This window comes from Mus caroli, chromosome 9 (genome assembly GCF_900094665.2).
Source record: "Mus caroli chromosome 9, CAROLI_EIJ_v1.1, whole genome shotgun sequence".
Classification (NCBI taxonomy): Eukaryota; Metazoa; Chordata; class Mammalia; order Rodentia; family Muridae; genus Mus; species Mus caroli.
The window spans coordinates 118,244,156-118,260,401 of NC_034578.1; the positions used below are offsets into that span (position 1 = coordinate 118,244,156).

Here is a 16,246-nt window from a genome sequence, read left to right on the forward strand (position 1 = left end):
CTTCCAAACGCTGACACCATTGCATACACTAGCAAGATTTTGCTGAAAGGACCCAGATATAGCTGTCTCTTGTGAGACTATGCCGGGGCCTAGCAAACATAGAAGTGGATGCTCACAGTCAGCTATTGGATGGACCACAGGGCCCCCAATGGAGGAGCAAGAGAAAGTACCCAAGGAGCTAAAGGGATCTGCAATCCTATAGGATCTGCAACAACAATATGAACTAACCAGTACCCCCCTGGAGCTCGTGTCTCTAGATGCATATGAATCAGAAAATTGCCTAGTCAGCCATCAGTGGAAAGAGAGGCCCATTAGTCCTGCAAACTTTATATGCCTCAGTACAGGGGAACGACAGGGCCAAGAAGTGGGAGTGGGTGGGTGGGCGAGTGGGTGGGGGAGTGTGTGGGGGACTTTTGGGATAGCATTGGAAATGTAAATGAAATAAATACCCAATAAAAAAAAATAAAATTGTTTTTTAGAGTTTAGCACATTTGAGGCTTGAGAAATGGCTCAGTGGTTAAGAGCATTTGTGGGTTGTTTGTTTGTTTGTTTGGTGACAGACCCACATTTCACTCCCAGAGCCTATATGATGATTTAAAGCCATTCATATTTCCAGGTGCAAGGTACCCAGTGCCCTTTTTTGGCGTCTGTGGGCACTCGGCAAGCATGTGGTGCACAGACATATGTGCAGGCAATATACATAGAGTGAAAATAAGTAAGTAAGTTAGATCCCACTTTGGGCCTGTCGCTGGACCTTCTTTTCTTCAGGCTCCTCTCCATGTCTATCCCTGTAATTCTTTCAGACAGGAATAATTATGGGTCAGAGATGTCATTGTAACCCATGAATTATTGATACTAGAGACACTTCAGTGTCGTACAGTTTGCCTCTGCACTCCCCGCCAGAGGCTCCCATCCTCCCCCCTCCCCATACACACCCCCTTTCCCCAACACACACAGCAGCAACCAAGATATGCAGGCAGCTGGTTTCTGGGCTGCATCCTCCTGCAGCAGCTCGGGCTCTCTCCCCCTCCCCTAGCATTAAAATGGCACAATCCATGATGAGGAGGTTCTAAGGAGATGTTTTCTCTCCTCTGAGTCTCCAAAAACTAACACTCCTGCTGATAGGAACTCCAGGTTCCTGTCCTTGAGACCTTAGAAAAATAACAAGCTCAGGAGAGACCATAGAAAAATATAAAAGATAAACAGAGGTCAGGTCACAGACAGTTACAACTGGCCATAAAATTAGTCCTTAAACAGACACCCATTACCCCCCCACACACACACACACACTTCAATACTATTTCACCCTCTACTACCCTTTTCTGTAAATATTCACACTATTCCTCCTAACTATACTGTATATAAACCCAATATTTTCTAGACTCAGGATCGCTTGCCAACATTCACATGGTGAGTACGAGACAGACGATCTGGGTTCAAACTTAAAACAATAAAAAGACTCTTTTGTGAGTTACAGCAGATTTCACAATTCTTGGACTTGTCTGGGTTTCCCATAGACTCAGGACATAACAATGTAACTGTGGGATGGCAACCTCATCCCTCACTTGATGCCCTGTCTTCCTGCTGGAGGTAGGCTCTATAAGTTCCCTCTCCCTACTGTCAAGCATTTCATCTAAGGTCCCTCCCTTTGATTCCTGAGAGTCACTTACCTCCAGGTCTCTGGTGCATTCTGGAGGGTCTCCCCAACCTCCTATTTCTTGAGGTTGCCTGTTTCCATTCATTCTGCTGGCCTGACACTATGGAGCATTCAAAAATGGGACCTATCATGACTGCCCCCTGAAAGACCCAACAAGCAGCTGAAAGAGTCATATGCATATATTTGCACTCTGCAGAAGAATGGGCAGAAGCAGCTGACCTCTGTTGTTGAACTAGGGAAAACTGATAGAAGCTGAGGAGAAGGGAGATCCTGTAGGAGAACCAGTAGTCTCAATTAATCTTGACCCCCGAGATCTCTCAAAACACTGGACTACCAAACAAACAGCATACACCAGCTGATATGAGGTCCCCAACACACATACAGTAGAGGACTTTGGGCCTGTGTTCATTCAGAGATGATGCACCTAACCCTCAAGAGACTAGAGGCCTCAGGGAGTTAGAGGTCAGGTGGGGTGGGGTGTGGGGGCATCCACGTGGAGACAAGGGGGTGGGGAGGAGGTGTGGAATGTGGAGCAGTCAGAGGGTGGATGGGGGGCAGGGAATGGAATATGGCATGTAAAAAATAAGTTGTTTAAAAAATAAATAAAAGCATTTTGCATTAAATAAGTTTTTCAGCTATTATTATATTCATTTATTTACTTTAGGGGAGGGAAGGGATGAGGATGGCTCAGTGGTTAAGAATACTAACCACTCTTACAAAGGACCAGGATTTGATTCCCAGCACTCACATGGTGGCTCACAGCAGTCTGTAACTCCAGGTCCAGAGGATCAGATACCCCTTTCTAGCCTCTGTGGGTACCAGGCATGCGTGTGATGCATAGACATGCATGCATGCAGGCAAAACACTCATTGACATGAAATAAATAGACATAAATAAATCTAAAACCATGTTTTTAAAGTACATTCTTCTAAAGGACAGAAATGTAGTCTATTGATGGATCGCCTGCCTAGCATGTAGAAGGGCTGGGTTCCATCCCCAGCACTGCAAAAGTGAGTGAATAAACAAACACAACATGTGTCCTTATACACACAGCATTTATCCTTACACAGTGTGTGTCCTTATACACACATGTGTCCTTACACACACAACACGTGCCCTTACAGTATATTTTAAGCCATTGAATAATTTTTGTTCTTAAACTAGGTGTCATATCACATCCTGTAATACTTATACCCGAGAAGCTGAAATGGGAAAGCTGTGAGCTCAGCACTGTGCTGTGCCACATAACAAGATGACAGAAACAAACAGACAGACAGACAGACAGACAGAGTGTCATGGTGGTGCTACCCTGTAATCCCAGTGCTTAGGAGACAGACAGACAGGGCACTCATGGATTTGAGGATATTCTGATCTACACAGTAAGTCCAAGACCATTTAAGTTACACATTGAGATCTCTTCTCAAAAGAAGCATTGGCTCAGGGTGTGCCTTGGTGGTAGAAGGCTTGTCTCACACAAAGCCCTGGGCTTCATCTCTGGCACCATTAAAAAAAGAAAGAAAGAAGGAAAGGAAGAAAAAAAAAGAAAGAGAGAGAGAGAGAGAGAGGAAGGAAGGAAGGAAGGAAGGAAGGAAGGAAGGAAGGAAGGAAGAAAGAAAGAAAACCAACAACAACAAATAGTCTTTTCAAAAATATAATTTGATAACTTCACATTTAATTCCACTTACCAGTATGGTAGACCATTAAGGAGAATGAGAAAGTAACATCAAAACTGAGTACTTTCCAGATAGCAGGCTACCAAAAGAAACGTCAAAAAGATTTCAAGGACATATTTCTCAGGTTCTTGCTTTTGAAGAAGAGTTGCAAGTTTTGCCAAGTTGGTTGGAAAATGAAAAGAGAAAAACTAGATATAGTGAAGAAAGGTTCCCTGTGTGAACAAGAGAAGAAGATAAGGGCTCCACCAGAAAAACGAGGCCAGAAGTGGAGGGAAATTGAAGAAAATTTGACCTTGGATTCAGCTACTTGTAGAAGTTTAATAGGTATTGGGCTTTTAAGTGTAATATATGTTCTAAACATTTGTAGTAAAATCCCCCACCTATAAACCTTCAGAGAATCTACAGTGGTGAGAAACCTCATGTGGAAAGGGCTTTATTCAGCACTCAAACCTTCTAATGCACTGAGGAACCATTGTGTGGAGAGACCTGTTAGATGCAATGACTGTGGGAAAGCATTCCCCCAAAGTGCTTATCTTCTGAACCACCAGAGAATCCACACTGGGGAGAAACCTTATAGATGTGAGGTATATGGAATGGGCTTCTGTGGACACTCAGGCCTTATACATCAATGATAGCATTCAGAGGAGATTCATATAATGTAATGTATATACAATATAATGTAATGAATGTGGGAAGGTGTTTTTCTCAGAATACTTACCTTATTCAACACCAGAGGCTCTGCAAAGGGGAAAAGCCCTATAAAAGCAATAAGTCTCACAAAGCTTTCATTCTAAAAAAGAGCCTTATCCTGCATCAGAGAATCCACTCTGGGGAAAAGCCCTGTTGTTGGGGTTGAGGAGTCACCCCACAAACCACATGAACACATGAACACCAATCTCAGTCAGACAGGGAAATTTATTGAATGCACACCCTAAGACTAATGGATCGGGCGGGGGGGGAGGGCTGGAGAGATGGCTTAGCAGTTAAAAGCACTGACTACTCTTCCAAAGGTCCTGAGTTCAATTCCCAGCAACCACATGGTGGCTCACAACAATCTGTAATGGGATATGATGCCCTCTTCTGGTGTGTCTAAAGACTGCTACAGTGTACTCATATACATTAAATAAATAAATATTATTTAAAAAAAGACTAATGGATCAGGAATGCAGCTTCAGTCTCAGGAGCTGGGAGCTGCGACCTCAAACATTTCTTAGGGCTAGCTTATGAAGGCTAAAACCACAAAAACCACATTGAGCTCATATGCAGGTACAGAAAAGTGCTGCCCGGTGGTCAGCCCTGACTCAAACTATTTTAGACATACCAGTTCACGTTGACCTTTAGTTTGCTGGGTCCTACATGAAGCTAGTAGTTGTGGGATTTCTTAAGGTTAACAAGCCACATAACATACAGGACATATAACAGGGTGTATGGTCAGCATGACCCTCCTCTGAGTCAAGTTATTTTTCTGCATCAAAGACTGGCAGGCATATTACAACAACAGTATGAAATAGCTGGTGGGCATGGAACAAAATGGCTTCAGTTTTGTGAGGGAGGCAGGACTCAACGCCTATAAATGTGTTGGATGTGGGAAAACATTTGCTCAGATCATGTACCTTGTTGACCATCAGCGACTTCACAGTGCAGAGACTCTTACAAGTGTAAGGAATGTGGAAAAGTTTTCATTCTAAGCAAAACCCTCCTCTTACAGCAGAGCCCAAACAGAGGAGAAAAACTTTGATTGTAAAAAGTAGGGAGATGTTTAGTTCCAAGTCAAACCTCACTGACCATAAAAGAATGCAGAGCAGAGAGAAGCCTTACAAATGCACCCAGTGTGATGAAGCTTTAGCCAGAGTGCTTATCTGTGTGTCATCAGAGACTCCACAATGGAGAAAAGTCCTACGGAGTATGGGAGAGTTTTTATTCCTAAGAAGAGCCTCATTTTCCATGGAAGCTTCCACACTGGAGAGACTCTCCATGAGCGCAAAGACTGTGGACTCAACAGAGACCTTTCTGACCATGAGAGACTCTGTCACGGGGAGAAGCCATATAAATGTGGATAGTGTGGGAAAGCCTTTATTATGACCAAAAGTTTCATGGTCCTTCACAAGCTCCACACCCAGGAGAAAGCATTCAAGTGTGAGGGCTGTGGGAAGGTGTTATCATTCAAGCCTGCTCGTACTGTAGAGTCCACACTGGAGAAAAGCCCTTTGAATGTAGTGAGTATAGGAGAGCTTTCAGTTCAGTCAGGAACCTCACTGAGCATAAAGCAATCCACAGTGGTAAGAAGCCTGTGAGTGCAGTGAGTGTGGAGCATGCTTCATTTGGGGGGAGGGGAAAGCCTCATTGGGCATCAGAGGGTTCACGAAATCCACAATGTGGGGAAAAATCTTATGAATATCATATATGCAGAAGAATCCTTACCCCTAGCAGAAATCTTATGGTCCATCAAAGAATTCACACTGGAGGAAATAAACCTATAAATGTGGAAAGTGTGGAAGAGATTTTAGTCAGAATGAAAATTTGGTGGTACATCAGAGAATACACACTGAGGAAAAACCTTATGAGTGTGAGAAATGCAGCAAATCTTTTGCCTCCAAGAGAAATGTAATTGGCCACCATAGAATCCACACAGGGGAGAAATCCTATGGATGTAATGATTGTAATAGAGTTTTTAGGGAAAAAATAAAACATCACCGTACAACAGAAAGTTCACACAGATGAAAATTACCATGAGTGTGTGGGGTTCACAAAGGAATTCTTATGGACTTCAAGACTTCATCAATAACAAAAGTTCATACTGTGGGAGAATTGTTTGGGCTGCAAATATGAGTCCATTGAGTCCCAAATAGAGATTTGGGAAATCTAGGTAGGGCTAGGCATATGCATTAGTATAAGAGTGCTGACCAGCATACACGAGATCCTGGGTGTGATGGTCTGAATATGCCCGGCACTATTAGAAGGTGCGGCCCTGTTGGAATAGGTGTGTCACTGAGGGTGTGGGTTATAAGACCCTCATCCTAGCTGCCTGGAATCCAGTATTCTGCTGGCAGCCTTCAGAAGATGTAGAACTCTCAGCTCCTCCTGTACCATGCCTGCCTGGATGCTGCCATGTCCCTGCCTTAATGATAATGGACTGAACCTCTGAATCTGTAACTCAGCCCCAATTAAATGTTGTCCTTTGGTCATGATGTCTGTTCACAGCAGTAATGCCCTAACTAAGACACTGGATTTGAACCCAGAACAGTAAAAAAGAAAAATACAGTCATATGTGAAACCGCACGCAATCCCAGTGAAGTAACTGTTGAATATGACCCCTAGGTCTTAATAGGGAAAACTCATGACCGCTCTTACAGACAAGTTGAAGGAACTTCACCTAGATTTCTAAAGTCTAGAAAAACAATCTCAGTTCTAATTAAAAGATAGTTTGTACCAAATCATTTATTGTGACTCTGGAAAGAGGCTTTGGAGCACTTTAAGACCGAAGAAACTGAGTTTGTCTCATAAAAAGTAATGGTGAAGTTGTAAATGATAGCAAAATAAACATTTTCTTAAGATGGTGTAGGTGCTACAGAAAACCTATATAATAGTTTAATCCAGAGTTGTGATACAGTTCTGCTGCCTGAGAACAACCTGTGAAGAGCACTGGATTTAGAATCAGAAGACATGGGGTTTGGAGTCTGGATTTCCCCTATACTATGTGATGTCATTTATGGCCTCAAACTCCTGGTGCCCCAGGCACAGCCTCTTGAGAGCTGGGATCACAGATGTGAACCAGCAGTTCTTGGCATGATACTGTGTAATCATTTAAGATTTAGCCAATGAGGAACCTGAGTGAAGGGTGCTGCCTTCCTCTGGGTTTATCATTTCAAACACCCAAAACTAAAGAGCCATAGCTGGAGTATTGTGAAACTCATTTGGGGGGCATCTCTGCCTGAAACGTTTGTGAGCTTTGTTATTGTTAGGTTTGATTTTTGTTTTGAGGACCCGGTCTCTCTATGTAGTTCTGGCTAAGCTGGAAATCACTATGTAGATCAGGCCAACCTCCAGTGCACAGAGATCCACAAGATTATGGTATGGCTCTGTGTGCTGGTGTGCACCACCACTTCTAACGGTTTTGAAATCTTTTAAGACAGTTAAGTACATCTGAATATGAATGGTTGTTAATTTTTCTTATTGGCAATGATGGTGGTATACTTGGAATAAAGAATTTTACTGTTTATAATTTCCAAAATTGACCTTAATTATATATGAGAATTAAGGCAAATATTGTCGAGATGAAGGATAGGGGTATCCTCTATCCTATGAAGGATAGGGGTACCATCCATCAACCTTTCTGTACCATTTGATATTTTGAAGATAAAAATGCTGAGGGAATTTTCTAAGATCGTGAGCTCTGGTAGGTAGGTGCTCGGCTTGGGAGAGTGCCGCTGCCTGGCCGGCAATTGCTCTGCCCGCCCTGGGCACCGAGGTGTACGACCCCCGTAGATTCCTAGAGAGGCCGGCCTGCCTGAGGAGCCGGAAGCCCGGCGCAAGGCACTTCCTGTCCGGTCATTGTTCTCAGCCCCGTTGCTGCTGAGAGACTCTGGAGTCCCATCCGCGAAGCGGCACGGGCCCGGCTGGACCTTCGTGGCGAGCCGGTCGCAGCGGGCGGCGAGGGGCGCGGGACTGTCCTCCACCGGACCATCGCGGGGCCGGGAGGTAGCTCGGGGTGTCCGGGCCGGGCGGCGAGCCTGCTGGTGGGGATGGAGGAGGGTGGCCTGTGCAGATGGCTCCGGCCTGCTGGGGCGAGGGGCCCGACAGTCTGGCCAGGAGACTCAGGCACGTGGTGGGACGAGTCTCAGAGGCTCTCCTGCCAGAATAACCCGCCAGAATTACTCTTTGAGGCCGTGGTGAAAAGCGTGGCATTACTTAAGAATTTAAGTTTGCACAGTGAAGTTGATGTTGGAAAATGAATATGAGTACCCTGAAGTAGCAGCAGAATAAGGCAATTTAGTAAACATTAGCACCGGTTTCTAGTAAAAGAACCAAAGAGGGATAGAAGTACAAACTTCAAACTCCTTATATACAGCTAAAATAGATTGTTTGGCTTTATTTAAAATAAAACAAAACACCTGTCGGCTTATCTGAAATAAAGAGGTCCCGTTAATTAGTAGTCGTGTGCCTGGCTTTATATGCTGTTTTAGAAAGCAGTTTGGCAATAAATATAAACCCTTAAGCTAGTGATCTCGCAGTTCCTTCTAAAGGAGTAATGCAGCTGGTCAAAGGAATTCTTTGTACAGGAAACTATTACCAAAATAAGCAATAAAGCCCACGTTTGTAAAGAAAAGATTGTAAATTTAGAATGCTCTGTCAGAATAGTGTGTGTGTGTGTGTTCTGTATCTAGTGTATATTGAAAGACAAGACTGCTGTAAAACACTCATTGAGTCAAGAACTGGTTGTAGCTCAGTGGCAGAGCATTTGTCTAGTATACATTAGGCCTTTGCATGGATTCCCAGCACGGTAGAAACAACAAGCGAAACCACCAGTACAGAAGGGTGAACCCTGCGCAAGTGCAGTCTGAAGGTGCACACACTGGGGACTGGGTAGGGTATCACCCAATTTGTGTATGTATATGTTTATGCGAATGTATGTATAGGTCAGTTTTATGTGTTTATTGACAATTATAGATTATTTGTGCAACAATTAAAAATAAGGATAAACAAGGTCAACATGAGTAATTTTGTTTTACAACCAAAATTTAGTCTTATCAAATATTTGGAAGATGTGGGAACTACAAAAATGAAACAGACAAAAAGAACCTCAAAAGTACTTGTAGTCATACTCTCTGAAATAATCATTCTTTTCTCCTTGGTAGTGAATCTCTGTAAGATCCCCTTTTTAAAAATAAGTCTAGCTGGGCAGTGGTAGCACACCTCAGCACTTGGGAGGCAGAGGCAGGCAGATCTCTTGAGTTCAAGGCCAGCCTAGTCTATAGAGTGAGTTCCAGGAAAGCCAAGGCTATACAAAGAACCTCTGTCTCAAGGAAACAAGAAAACAAAACAAAATCAGTTCCCATAGTAAAAACAAACTGTAAGTAAAATAATAATTATCACTGGATTGGAACTTTTCCTTACTCTTTTTCTATATAAAAGTTTTTACAGTTAAAATGTTAATCTTTCTTTCTTTCTTTCCTTTTTCTTTCTGAGTCTCAGTATGCAGCCCTGGGTGGTCTGTGTAGACTTCCCAAGTGCTGGGATTAAAGGTGTCTACTACCAGGCAAAATATTATTTTGTATCAGAAATAAAAAGTGGTTTATACATCTATTTTTGTTATTTATAGTCAGCTCCTATCATTTGAAGGAGAATGAAACATTATGAAACATTACTGTTTTACTGTGACCACCAGCCGAGGACTAGTAACATCAACCAGTGGCTGTGTGTTATCCTTGCTAGATTTGCTGTTAACTCTCTTTTCTGGTGTTGCAGTGAATAGCTCATCTTGGCTCTGGAGACTTGAAGGTTAGATGGAGCTTGACCGATGTTGGGTATCCCTCAGCTATCAAGGATCCTGCATTGAACAGAGAAGATGACTGCAGAATTGAAAGAGACCATGGGCAGAGCCTCTTGGGACCCAGAGAAGGTGAAAATGGAAGAAGATGATGAAAGTGTCATAAGTCAGGCATCCAGCCAACAAGGGTACTCTGAGAACGGCAAGGACTGTGCCCCAGGGGAGGGTCCTTATGGAAGCATCAGTGTATCAGAAGATGAGGAAAAGGTAAATGATGATCTCGGAGAGAAGAGAAATGCAGACCCCAAATAGTGTCACAGGCCCTCTGCTGCCAGACCCGACTCCATTTTCCTGATTAGGGCTCTGACCTTTATTCCTTTGCAGTATAGTGAGATTTTGCCTTCTGAATGATGTGCTGGTTCTGTAGGTTGCAGCTTCCAACCATCGATACATAGAACTTGATCGTGACAGTATCTGGGTGCCCTCATTATACTCTTATTCTAATCAAACCAGATTCTGGGAATAAGACCTGGGTTTCTGTGTTTTTACAAATACATTTGGTGACTCCATCCAGTTCCTTATCATAGTTAGTGTCTGCCCTCCGAGGTATTGATGCAAGTGTAATTAGGTGTACGAGGTCTGGGATGTTGCTGCAGATACTGCTCATCTATAGGCAAATAGTTCAGCTCAGCCTGGCCTGAGTTCCTGAGTCTCCTGCCTTCACTACCCATGTGCTGGTATTAAGGGCATGCATAGCCACACTTTGGCTTGCCCTTAATGGTTTCAGGCACACCCCAGGTTCTTTCAAAAGTCTTCCAGAGCGCTCTATGAGAGTATATGACCAGAACCTTGGTAGGTTTGATCTTTGGGGAGCAGAAAATCCTGCTGAAAAATGTGTCCCAGTACCGCCCGCCCTCAAACTCTGTTAACCAGGAGTGACCTTAAAGCTCTGATCCATCTGCAGCCACTCCCCATGTGCTGGGCTTACAGATCTGTGCCAGCACACCGTGAGGTGAGCGCTGTGCGATCTAAGCTCCTTAAAGCCACACACCCTGCTGGTCTAAGCTAGGATTCACCAACAGTATAGGGTGTGTGTTGTAGAGCTGAGTGATGTTACAAATCAAAGTGGTAGCTTTGCTTCTCCACCCAGGTCTCCTTCAACACAGTCTCTGTGAGCTCCAGGAATGGGTTTTCATCCTTGAAGCTGTAATCACAGTGCTCCAGCCTTCAGTCCCTTCATAAACAAACTATATCATTTGTTTCTAGGGTCAGGAAATGTTCCAGGAAATGGCAGTGGTGCTAAAAGCAACACAGGAGGCTGCTGCTGCTTCACCCCTTGGGAGCTACTCGTTGGCAGGGACTCTGGCCGAGAGTGAAATTCTGGAGCCTCATGGGAACCCAACCCTAACAGGTAAAGTTCAGCTCCCTGGTCTCAGTCACATTAAGACTGTGGACGGGTGTCTGCTTTCTCTTTTTGAGTCACATAGTGTGAAGTGTTGACCCTGTCAATCGTTCAGAGCTGCTCGAATGGTTGCCACGGTGCGTGACTCGTTTCACACAGGCTAAAGGCCACAGAGCTGAATTCTAAGCTCACTTTTTCATCGTGCTTATTGTTCAGCACTTTTCATGTCCATACACATGTAAACCCATGTCTTCATGGTTTTATGGTTATTTATAAGTTGCAAGCAAAGGATAGTGCTCTGTACATTTATTTTCATTTTCTTTTCTGAGATGGTCCCATGGCCCACACCAGCCAGGAATTCACTAAATAGACAAGACTAACCCTAACCTTGAGTGTTGGACTCCTGTCTCTCCCTCCCAGGTGCTCCCATGTGTGCTGGGATTAAACCTAAGGCTTCATTCATGGTAGGTAAACCATTCACCAATCAAGTTACATCCTCAGTCTTAAATGTCTTAAATATCTTAAGAGAAGGCTCGACAGGTAAGAGCTCTGGGTGTTCTCCCAGAGGACTTGGGTTTAATTCCAAGCACCCACATGGCAGCTCACACCTGTCTATAAGTCCAGTTCCAGTGGACTCCCTCAAAAATTCATGTAGGCAAAATGCCAATACACATAAAATAAAACGAAATAATTTTTAAAAGCAACTTTAGGACTAGTGAGACAGCTAAATAGGTAAAGACTCCTGATGACCTAAGTTTGATCCTGAGACCCATGTAGTGGAAGAAAGCAATGCATTGACTCCCAGAAGTTGATCTCTGACCATCACACGTGTGCTTTGACAAGCTATCTCCATCTTTTAATAAATATAATTTTAAAATTCTTAAAAGATACCTTTAACTTGGTATCATTGCTTTTAACCCCAGTACTCTGGAGACAGCGACAGTTGAATCTCTCTAAGTTTGAAACAAGCCTGGTCTACATAGCTGGTCCAGACCAGCCAGGGTTACATAGTAAGACCCTGTCTCAAAACAAACAAAAAATACCTTCAACATGATTTCATTAGTATGGAAATGGTTTAAAAAGTTAATTCAGGCATTGGTCATAGTGGCTCACTCCTTTAATCCCAGCACTTAGGAGGCAGAGACAGCTTAGATCCCTGAGTTCTAGGCCAGCCTGGTCTTCAGAGTGAGTGAGGACTACACAGAGAAACCTTGTCTTAACAAATTAAACAATAGTTCAGGGCTATCAGATAGCCTAGTGATAAAGGCAGTTGTTCAGTCCCATGGGACTACATGGTAGAAAGAGTCAGCTCCTGCAGGTTGTCCTCTTGACTTCCATATGCACACTGGCATATACACATATACACAAAATACAAATGCTGGAGGGTGGGGTGACCAGTTTACTCAAATACAGAGATTAGAAGGTATCCAAGAAGCAGATGGAGGTGTTCATCTTTTCTGATTGTAAGAGAACGCAGACTAAAAACAGTAAGGTGTTCTCATTAATTAAATCAATCCTTTTTAATGTTGTTTTTGTTATCTTGGTTTGCTGTTTTGTTTTGAGATAGGGTCTCTACATAGCCCTGGCTGTCCTGAAACTCATTTATGTAGAAGACCAGAGTAGCCTTGAACACACAGATAGCAACCTGCCAAATGCCTTCCAACTGCTGAAATTAAAGGTTTATACCACAACACATTGCCCATGAAATCAGTCTTGATTAACTGGCAGAATTTTGCCTGTGAAAGGGGGTTGAGAATGTGTTTGCATGGGTCAGAAATGTCTCAAGAGGGAAAAATTATGCTTCGTAACTAAAGAGGACACAAAGTAGCTTAGAGAGCCAACTTCATGTAAATTTCAAATCTTTTTTGTTTTTTATGCCAGTGTCTCCTGTAGTTTAGACTTTGAACCTTTGAACGTCCTGTCTCTACTTCTCAGATGTTGAGATCACAGGTGTATACTATCATGCCCACCTGATATCTTTTTATGATTAGGCTTTAATTATGCATGTGTGTACGCACACCACAGTGCACATACAGAGGTCAGGAGACACTTGTGGAGTTAGCTTTGCCCTTCCACTTTTAAATGGTCCCAGAGGTACCGGTAGCAAGAATTTATACCTGCTAAGCATTATATAGATTCCATGTTTTTTTAAAATAATGAAGGGTATGAGTTTATAGATCAAATTGTAGAGCACATATTTAACATATTTGCTGCCTTTTGTTTATTCCTCTGCACCAGGAAAAAAAAAGTATTAGGAAGTCAGATACTGACATGAGAACTTACTGATGCTCTGGCTGTGGTTTGGTGATAGGATATTTGTATGACATTGTAAGTCCCAAGTCCTTTGGAAGAGCAGCCAGTGTTCTTAACTGCTAAGCCACCCCTAGCCTTGGTTTGGTTTGGTTTTTGAGACAAAGTATCTCTGTTTAATCCTCACTGTCCTGGAACTTGCTGTAGGCCAGGCAGGCTGTCCTCAGACTCAGAGCCATCCTTCTTTCTCGGCTACCCATGTGCTGGGATTACACATGTGTGTCACCATATCCAGATTTTATCCTTCTTTTGCTATCATTTTCACACACACAAAAGCCTAAGTTGGAAGGCCCTTTGTTTATGGAAAGGGATTTTCTATAATTAACTGATCAGTGCTCTGCTTATCTACACTAGCCAGCTGCTCAAGGAAAAAGACGGGCTGTGGAAGGGTTGGTATCCTTCCTAGCCAGTCACAGTGGTCAGACTTCTGATAACCTGAGTGTCATCTAGAGTTTTGGTCTGTTGCTCTGGTTAAGTGTCTGGTATTGCTGACAAAATTAAGGAAGGAAGTTTCTCTTTTAGTGTACAGTGGTTTGAGTTCAGAGTAGTTTGTACGGAAAATGATAGCAGGATTATGTGGAAGATGAAACAGTTCATCGCAGGAAGAACAGGGCCTGGATCTGAAGTTTCCAGAACTTCCCCCAAAACACTGCTGGCTAGGGGCAAACATTCAGCATGTGGCCTTATATGTGACACTCTTACCAGAACCATAATAGATTCTGGTGAGGGCAGGTGTGTGGCAGAGCACAGACCCTTCTGTGGTATTCTTCTCTTTGATGAAGTCTTTTATTTTCCTGACCTTGGTAAGCCTGTTCTTTTTATAGGTCAGAGGAAACTAACAATTATATTTTCTGTTTCTTGGTACAGGTACCAAAAGCAAGAACCTAGAGTTATTGATTCCTAAAAAGGAGATATGTGATGACTCGGAGAAGCCCCCCATGATTTTAGGAAGAATCCAGAAAGGTGACCTTCAAGGACCTGAGTTAGGAGAATCTTGTGAAAAGGGAAATGTGTTAAAAGGGCTGAGGATAAGGAAGGAAAAGGGAGATTTGGGAGAAGCAACAGTGAAAGACTGTCCATTGTCTGAAAGCTTCCGAGACGAGGAAGAATCCAAGAAGTCTAGGGGGAAATACAGCCTCAGATCTGCTCCTGGTAAAAATCAGAAAATACAGCCTGGGCAAAAGCCATTTACATGTAGCGAGTGTGGGAAAGGCTTTAGTCAGAGTGCAAATCTTGTTGTGCATCAACGAATCCACACTGGGGAGAAGCCCTTTGAGTGTCATGAGTGTGGGAAGGCCTTCATTCAAAGTGCAAACCTCGTTGTGCATCAGAGGATCCATACTGGACAGAAACCCTATGTCTGTGGAAAATGTGGGAAGGCTTTCACTCAGAGTTCAAATCTGACTGTCCATCAGAAAATCCACTCCTTAGAAAAAACCTTTAAGTGTAGTGAATGTGAGAAAGCCTTCAGTTACAGCTCGCAACTTGCTCGGCACCAGAAAGTCCATATAACTGAGAAATGCTATGAATGCAATGAGTGTGGAAAAACCTTCACTCGAAGCTCCAACCTCATCGTCCATCAGAGAATCCACACTGGGGAGAAGCCTTTCGCCTGCAGTGACTGTGGCAAAGCCTTTACTCAGAGTGCAAATCTTATTGTGCATCAGAGAAGCCACACTGGTGAGAAGCCGTATAAGTGTAAAGACTGTGAAAAAGCCTTCAGTTGTTTTTCTCACCTTATTGTGCACCAGAGAATTCACACTGCAGAGAAACCTTACGACTGCAGCGAATGTGGGAAAGCCTTTAGTCAACTATCTTGCCTTATTGTCCACCAGAGAATTCATAGTGGAGATCTCCCTTATGTGTGTAATGAGTGTGGGAAGGCCTTCACTTGTAGCTCATACCTACTCATTCATCAAAGAATCCATAATGGGGAAAAACCTTATTCGTGTAATGAGTGTGGGAAGGCCTTCAGACAGAGGTCAAGTCTCACTGTCCACCAGCGAACCCACACAGGAGAGAAGCCCTACGAATGTGCTAAGTGTGGTGCAGCTTTTATTTCTAACTCACACCTCATGCGACATCACAGAACCCATCTTGTTGAATAGCAAGGAAGAGTACGATGCCCTGCTTTTGGTCATAACCTACTGCTCCTAATAGTAGGCACTTCTGTTCTTTATTCTTCCTTTGCCAAAATGAGGACTATACCCTTTAAAGTTTTATTTTTCTGGAAGGTAATGTAAAAACACATTTAGAGGCTAATTTAAAGAAAATAAAACTTAAACACCTAAAAGTCAAGGACTTTGTTTTAACTGTATGTATCCTAAGCAGTCCTGTTTTCTAAACAGAATGAGGGTTTTGTTGTTTTTTCCTCTCATGCATATACATACTGGTCTTAATCCTGCTAGGTTTCTAAGATCAGATGAATTCATGCATTGTGGGTGGTTTTGGAGCAGACAGATTGTGACTTTTAAAGGAATGGGTCCTATAAATTTATTCGTATTTTAAAGGGATGGATCCTATAAATTTATTTATTCGTATGCATGTATGAATTGAGTTTATTTGGAGGAAGTTTTTTGCTCAGTATTTACTTTAAAATTATGAGTTGATTGACCTTTGATCCTGTCCAAATCACATAAGCCAGTGAATTTCTATACTGATAGATGTGTTCATTACCCAGCTAATAACAACTTCTCCCAGATTCAGTTATAACTCTC

The 16,246-nt window shown here is 43.0% G+C and overlaps 1 protein-coding gene and 1 pseudogene across 2 annotated transcripts; both read left to right on the forward strand.

Moving 5' to 3' along the window:
- The window catches only part of LOC115031961, a 12,302-nt pseudogene extending 4,020 nt beyond the window's left edge, over positions 1–8,282 (forward strand).
- Positions 7,880–16,030, forward strand: Znf35 (zinc finger protein 35). 2 transcript variants are annotated; one of them, XM_029481138.1, is made up of 4 exons: positions 7,880–8,028; positions 9,796–9,949; positions 11,084–11,228; positions 14,397–16,030. In XM_029481138.1, exons 2-4 carry the CDS (start codon positions 9,896–9,898, stop codon positions 15,635–15,637), a joined length of 1,440 nt encoding a protein of 479 aa, XP_029336998.1. In that variant the 5' UTR covers positions 7,880–8,028; positions 9,796–9,895; the 3' UTR covers positions 15,638–16,030. The 2 variants fall into 2 exon arrangements, with proteins under 2 accessions (XP_029336998.1, XP_021026905.1); XM_021171246.1 differs by having other exon boundaries at positions 9,796–10,084; positions 14,397–15,822.
- Positions 16,031–16,246: the final 216 nt, after the last annotated feature.